General features: G+C 34.1%; 1 protein-coding gene across 1 annotated transcript; it reads right to left on the reverse strand.

Annotated features, from left to right (window-relative positions):
• Positions 1 to 798: 798 nt before the first annotated feature.
• Positions 799 to 6,279, reverse strand: LOC127181015 (potassium/sodium hyperpolarization-activated cyclic nucleotide-gated channel 1). The gene is made up of 11 exons (XM_051135485.1): positions 5,914 to 6,279; positions 4,706 to 4,901; positions 4,495 to 4,596; positions 4,264 to 4,401; positions 2,912 to 3,073; positions 2,732 to 2,825; positions 2,259 to 2,386; positions 2,056 to 2,187; positions 1,631 to 1,868; positions 1,327 to 1,494; positions 799 to 1,109 (listed from the first exon to the last, which is right to left on the reverse strand). The coding sequence occupies exons 1-11, from the start codon at positions 6,084 to 6,086 to the stop codon at positions 1,063 to 1,065; spliced, it is 1,578 nt and encodes a 525-aa protein (XP_050991442.1). The 5' UTR covers positions 6,087 to 6,279; the 3' UTR covers positions 799 to 1,062.
• Between the last annotated feature and the right edge of the window lie 1,359 nt (positions 6,280 to 7,638).

The following is a 7,638-nucleotide window of genomic DNA, read 5'->3' on the forward strand; positions in this document are numbered from 1 at the left end:
TAGTCTACACAAAACATGCTGAGATTAGAATAAAGTTCTAAAGGGGGTTTATCTACAAGAGTTGCGCCCCCTGTAGGAAATACGTTTTTGTGTGGTTTATTGCCTTGATTGACTGGCGGTTTATCCAATTAGAATGCGCACCGCCCCTAGAGAACATAGCCAATCCAGAGCCGCTTGTCAATGATTCTGAGCCAATCGAATGTCGCCTGCAACATTACAACCAATCAGAATGCTGTAACAATCACGTGACCAGCTGATCACAGCAGAAGGGTGGGTGAGTGTGAAGTGGTTCAGTGGTGGTGGACTCGATGCTACAAGTAAACATCAGTAAAAAATGTATTTTTTAGATGTAACAGAAAAACCTACAAAGTGCTTTTCGTGCTTGTGAACAAGCAATTTATTTCAACCTTTATTTATAGACCAGATGTGTGTCTGTCTGGTTTATAAGTTATGAGATTTCTTTTTTTTAATACTTCATTACAGGCAGCTCTTGTCAGTGAAGTTCAGTTTTTAGGATGATACTCTTCTGCCTTTTAAACAAATAATTTTACACTGGTTGCAGAAATTTTAAGTCAGTTTTCACATCAAGAGCTAATATAAAAAATCTGAATGGATCAAACAGTGTAAAAATATCTTCGCTCTGAGACTTTTATTTACACTGTTTATGCATGTTTTGGAATATAGTAGACAAGCAAAAAGTTTTACATTTATTGTCTTTTTTTTAATACTGCCTTAACATCTCTCACTGGACCTCCGTGTCATTATGTTGGTGTGGATATAATAAAACACATTAAACAAAAGTGCACAGATAATATATTGTAATCATACAGAAATGACAAGTAAAGATGAATGAGAACTTTCTAGATATACTATATTGCATTGTTATATGTATTATCAAGCATATTAAAAAATATTCAAAAAATCTCTGTCATATAATTACAACAGCTTAAGCATCTAAAATACCCATGAAAATAAAAAAATTAAATTTAATTGAAATTGTAAAACAATAAAATAATCTTATCCAACATTTGACTAATTGGCTAAAGGTCCTGGTCTGTCGTCTCACACACTGTCTGATGTTGATGTAACTTCAAATTCCAGCTCAACACCTTTAATAAACAAAAGTCTTAAAGTCATTATGCAATCAAAATGTACCTTGTTTACTTAGTCATTAGTCTTTGTAATTCTTACAAGTCACCTCCTTTAGTTTCTCATGGAAATATGTAATGTTACAGAAGTTTAAAAAGTTGTGAACAGCATTTCATGTTGATTTTAATCAGATCAAGATTCTGTGATCTATATGAAAGCGACTCATGTTGAACTTACCCTCAAGGTCATTTTTAAGCATTTGAGCTGCTCTCCTCAGCTCATTCACAACATGTGGAAACTCTTCCTCGATCTCCTTAAACTGTTGTAACGACAGGGAGAAAAGGCTGCAGGCGGTCAGAGCAGAAACTGTGGCCAGTTGCCTTCCACCAAACAGGAAGCTGGTCTCTGCAGAAACACACGTCTAAAATAGGTGAGTATTTTTTTTCACACATTGATCTAATGGCACCTCAAACAGTCATTTTACACTCTTTCCTGTCTGCGAATTTTCCTGTCATACTACAGCAGATTTCTCATACATCACCTCCAAAATGATCTCCATCATACAGCTCCATTTGGAAATATTCGTTCTTCATGAGCACCCGTCCATGCTCGATGAAGAACATGTTGTCAGCTTTAGCGTCCTGATGAATGATGATGTCTCCTGCGTTGAATAACTCGTACTCCAACTTCACCAAGATGGCTTCGGTGAATTCTCTGTCTTGCATCATAAACATGGAGCCTTTGCTCAGCAGGTTGGGACACATATCTGCCATAATATCCTTTGAAAGAGAAAATATACCCCTGTTAAAATGATTTATATGTAAAAACAGATTATTTTGGTCTTTCTAAAGGACATTGCGATTGGCTCAGACCATCGGCTCCAGTATGAGAGTGACACTGAGGTACGTGTACGTTTTCAGCACTGACCTTTACTTATTTCTATGTTCATATGAATGAATTAGAAACCTTTCTCAGCCGTTTTGACACCAGATCAAGGATGTTCTTCTTATCATACTGCCACTTGTACTGGGCAGTGGTGCGTTGGCGCAACATCCTAGGCAGCTTTTTGAACATTTTGGAGGATTGCAGCTGGCTGATCTGAAATATTTATATGTTAGGCATTTAATCCATGTATTTGCTTGTTGAATAAAAAAATCACTCAAGAGCACCTTTTTCTTATATTCATTGCCAGCCGTAGACACGCTCCCAACTGTTGCGATCAAGCAGGCGACAAGAGCAAAACACATTAAATATCCAATCACCATGCTAACAACAGCCGTCCATCGTTCTGCCATACCTAAAACACAAAAGGGAATCACTGTAACTCAATGTAAACTACAGTTTTGCACTTTATTCAGTGGTGTTTGCTCCTGCAAAACCTGGTGCCATAATGCTAAGGTACAGTGGCATGGCTTATATTTTGTCATTTAGTCATCTGGCAGATGAAAATCATAAGTCTGATCAATTAGAAAAGTAACAGCACATCAAAGTTTAATACTTTACTTATACTCCTCATAGTAATAATGGTGCTTTCTTTATCAAATGCCATTGATTAAAATGTTTTCAAGAGTTATTTTTCTGCATAGGGAAAAACATCTTTTCTCAAAATTGCTTAATGTTGAAAGAATGTCGTGTGATGTACGTGTCGGTGATTGAATTGATTTAGTTGAAATCCAGGCCAGTTGAGAGAACGCTCTAAAGGAAGCATAGGAGTATTTTTCTCCGATTGTGGCATTCTGAAAAACATAAAAAAAGATTGGAACAAATGTTAAGCATCACATCAATAACTGCCTGCATATGCAAAATACAAATTGAGACTTACCTTGATATTCTCTTGCATGACCCAGCAGTCTGGGGGAAATTCCTCCAGTAGAGATATGAAGTACTGCACACATGTGTTCCAGTGCCAGATGAGGATTATCAACAGGAACAAGAAAAAAACCCTGAAAAACTTCTTGACTTCTTCAAGCTGAATGTCAGAGACCTGAAATGACGGATAACATAGACAATATCAGAACACTAGAACTGTAAGGGTGTACAAAATACAACCTGGTTTACTAGAAAATGTGAAAAAATACTACCAAAAAAAAAAAGATATCTACTGTGTTGAACTGAGACTGTCAGCTAGAGTGATTTAACATCTTCAAAAATTGCTATCTTCTTATTACAAAAATTTTAGGCTCTATGAGGTACTTGTATGATTTTTGGAGTTGTTTTTGATATTTATTTAGAGGTTCTTCAGATTATTGGTTTGGTTTCTGGATTCTTTAAATCATTAGATCATAGATGACTTTCTGAAAAAGTGTGAAAAAGTAATTTGTATAGCTTTTCATATGACATTAACCTGCAAAAACACTTTTTTAAATAAAAGGGATCATACAAATTGCATATTACTTTTTTATTTAATACGGACAACTGAGGGACTCATATGCAACTATTACAGAAGGTTCAAACGCTCACTGATGCTCCACAATGCATGAACATTTTGAATTTGAAGATCAGGGTAAATTTAAATTATTTTGTCTTCTGTGAAACATGTAAGTAACTTCTGTAACCTTCTGTAATAGCTGCATATGAGTCCCTCAGTTGTCCTCAGTATGAAAAGATGGATCTCAAAACCATACAGTCACTTGAAAGGTATCAAATACTCAAAATGCTGAATAACCAAAGAATTTGTGGGAGCTGAAGGATTTTTCTGAAGAACAGCAGACAGTTCAGGACAAACAAAGGGCTCATGTACAACTATCACTAAACAAAACAAAACAAAAAAAAAAAAAACACTGCTGTGGATCATTCAGGTAACAACACAGTATTAGAATCAAGTGTATGTAAACTTTTAAACAGTATAACTTTTATAAATTCAACTATTATCTTCTCTTGTGGACTATATGCAAATGTATTTCATGTGAAATATCTCATTCAGGGCAGTACTAAATAGAAAGAACATGCATTTTGTATGATCCCTATTGTAAAATAACACAGATTTTGCAGATTCTCCAAGGTGTATGTAACCTTTTGACCTCAACTGTAGCACAAAACAAATTATTTTGATTTATTTTCTTATTTTCCCCCAGTGAGCGAAGGCGACTATGGCAGGGAAGTTCTTCTGTGGCTGTACATAATGAATTGATCATTTTCTGCATAAACATGACCGTGTGTAAAACTGAAACTTACACTTTCCAACTCAAAGCAGAATCTCAGAAGCTTCGGCACACGGAGTAAACGGATCATACTGAAAATCCTCGCGAACATGAGTATCCTCACCAGCTTGGAGGCCATCAGTGAAGCGGTGTCAGCGTGATAAAAGTGCTCCTGTGGTAAATTAGACATGCTTTCGTTACAGGTTGTACTGTGAGAACTTAAAGGATCTCTACAATTTGATCAGTGTGAACGATATACAGTTACCACAATAATAATGATGATGTCAACTGGAAAGGCAGCCACCACATCAGGACCAAACCAAGATTTGAAATAATCCTGTCTAATTATTTTTGGATCCAGGATGGCCTAGACAGAAACAAGACAGCATTGCATAAATCTTTAATACTCAACAATATTTTAACAAAGGCAAAGTATTCATATTACACCATAAAAGACAATGAGGACCCATTCCTACCTGACCGTCGTCACTGAAAATCCCCATTTGGAAATTAATGGCAACATCAAGACAAAACATGGTGTCTGAGAATACATTGAAGGTCACCCAGTATTTGTGGGCACTATCAAGCATTTCCTCAGAAAATGCCATGTCTAGAGGAATTGTTATAAGGTTCACGAATGTTAAGATCACCATATACATAAGGTAGTAATGCCTGTAAGACAGGAAAAAAAGCAAATGCATTTTTGACAGATCACAGTGATGGCATTAATGAAACACAGACACATGCTCAACATGGTAATTAATCATTTAGTAGCCTTACAGTTAGTAGCAACTGTAACATTTTGTCAGCATTTATATACATTATAAACATTTCTCTGCAGCATTTATACATTATAAAGGAATACATTTCAAATGCAAGTGTAACATTTTTTCATTTTACCGTAACATTTTAGATGATATACATTTAAACTGAGATACTGTGATATTTTATAACATTATACTATGATATTTATTATGATATTATTATTCTGTTGTCAGTCTATTATTATTTTTATGCTTTATTATTTGCAGCATTTATATACATTATACATTTATTAATTTTAAATACAAGTGTAACATTTTCCTTTTATGGTAACATTTACGATTTACATTAAAACTGAATCATGTTTATTAAAATATAAATATTTTTTATTTTATTTTACATTATTTACATTTAAACTTAATTATGTTTATTAAATATATCTACTTAAAAAGTGTTTAAAGTGTAATTTTTATTATGATAGGACTGTTATAAAACATATTATATGATATTATATGTATTATGATATTATTATTTTGTTGTCACTTTGTTATTATTAGAAATGTATTCATTTAAAATGAAAGTGTAACATTTTTCATTTTATCTTAACATTTTACATTATTTACATTTATAATGAATTACGTTTTTTAAAAAATATCCACGTGAAATGTATTTTTTTTTTATGATATTATAAAACGACTTGTTCATGGTCTCTGTTTAGAGATAAAAATAGACGGCATCTTTTTTATTATTATTATTATTATTATTATTATTATTATTATTTTTAAAACCTATCAAGTGTACAACGATCACACTTTTAATTAGCATTTGCTAAATAATCGGAAATTGAAACTGACTGAGTTTTATTCCACGATAACCTACTAGTTTACATAAGGGAGACCAGTTAAGTCCGAGTTAACGTTACCTGACGCGACTCCGAGGGTGTATCACCCATTTGTTGGTTTTAACTTCCTTTTTTTCCTCATTTTCATTTCCTTCGACGTTCACCGGTCGTCTTTCTGTTAGGACAGCTCGAAGGGCCGAAAACCGTGACTTTCTGGGCAACTTTTCTGGGCCACTTGAGCTATTTTGACTCATCTTCACGGAGAAACTCGGACCGCAGATAACGGTTAATTCGTTATGTTCGTTATTTATGTTCGAATGTTAAAGTGGCGCGAATCGGCGCGTGACAGCAGAGCTTCACTTCTTTCGTTTAACTAATGGAGTTGATTAAACATTAACATATCTATATATATTATCGAAGAAATGCTAAAGACATGAAGCTATAATAAACTACAGCTGATACGGTACTCCAGCTGTCAGTGACTAATATTTAACAGGTTAGTAAGCGAGGCGATGTTTTATTTATATTAAATAAGCCCACTGTGTGTTATTGAGTTGTTGTTGTTACTTCATCAGTTTTATTGTTATTAGTAGTAGTAGTAGTAGTAGTAGTAGTAGTGTAAAGGTTTATTAAATGAAAAATATTAAAGTCTTTTTTTTGCACGTTATGTTTTCTCCCCTTCAGGAAGAAAAGAATTTTAACAGGAATTAAAAGAGTTAAAACAGTCCATAAAACAGTTTTGAAAATTCTAAGTTGTAAAAGTTGAGGTTAAAGGTTTACATACACCAACAGAATCTGCAAAATGTTAATTACTTTACCAAAATAACGGGATCATGCAAAATGCATGTTATTTTTTATTTAGTACTGACCTGAATAAGATATTTCACATAACAGACGTTTACATATAGTCCACAGGAAAAAATAATGGTTGAATTCATAAAAATCACCCCGTTCAAAAGTTTACTTATGCTTGATTCTTAATACTTTGTTGTTACCTGAATGATCCACAGCTGTGTTTTTTTGTTTAGTGATAGTTGTTCATGAGTCCCTTTTGTCCTGGACAGTTAAACTGCCCGCTGTTCTTCAGAAAAATCCTTCAGGTCCCACAAATTCTTTGGTTTTTCAGCATTTTTGTGTTTTTGAACCCTTTCCAACAATGACTGTATGGTTTTGAGATCCATCCGTCATGTGCAACTATTGCAGAAGGTTCCAACGCTCACTGATGCTCCAGAAGGAAAAACGACGCATTAAGAGCCGGGGGGTGAAAACTTTTGAACAGAATGAAGATGTGTACTTTTTTTTTTTTTTTTTTTTTTTTTTTTGCCTGAATGTCATATTCTTTCATTTAGTACTGCCCTTCGAAAGCTACAGAAAATACTTACATGTTTCCTAGAAGACAAAATAAGTTAAATTTACCCTGATCTTAAAATTTAAAAAGTTTTCACTCCGGCTCCTGCATCGTGTTTCCTTCTGAAGCATCAGTGATTTTCTAAAGAACAGTGGCCAGTTTAAATGTTCAGGACAAGCAAGGGACTCATGAACGACTATCAGTAAACAAAAAAACACAGCTGTGGATCATTCAGGTAACAACACAGTACTAAAAATCGAGCATGTAAACTTTTGTACAAAGTAATTTTTATAAATTCAACTGTTTCTCTCTTGTGGACTATATTTAAACGTCTTTTATGCTAAATATCTTGTTCAGGTCAGCACTACATAAAAAAATAACGTTCATTTTGTATAATCCCTCTTATTTTGGTCAGATATTTTGCAGACTCTGCAAGGTCTATGTAAACTTTGACCTCA

Source organism: Labeo rohita, chromosome 18 (assembly GCF_022985175.1).
Source record: "Labeo rohita strain BAU-BD-2019 chromosome 18, IGBB_LRoh.1.0, whole genome shotgun sequence".
In the NCBI taxonomy this organism is placed as follows: Eukaryota; Metazoa; Chordata; class Actinopteri; order Cypriniformes; family Cyprinidae; genus Labeo; species Labeo rohita.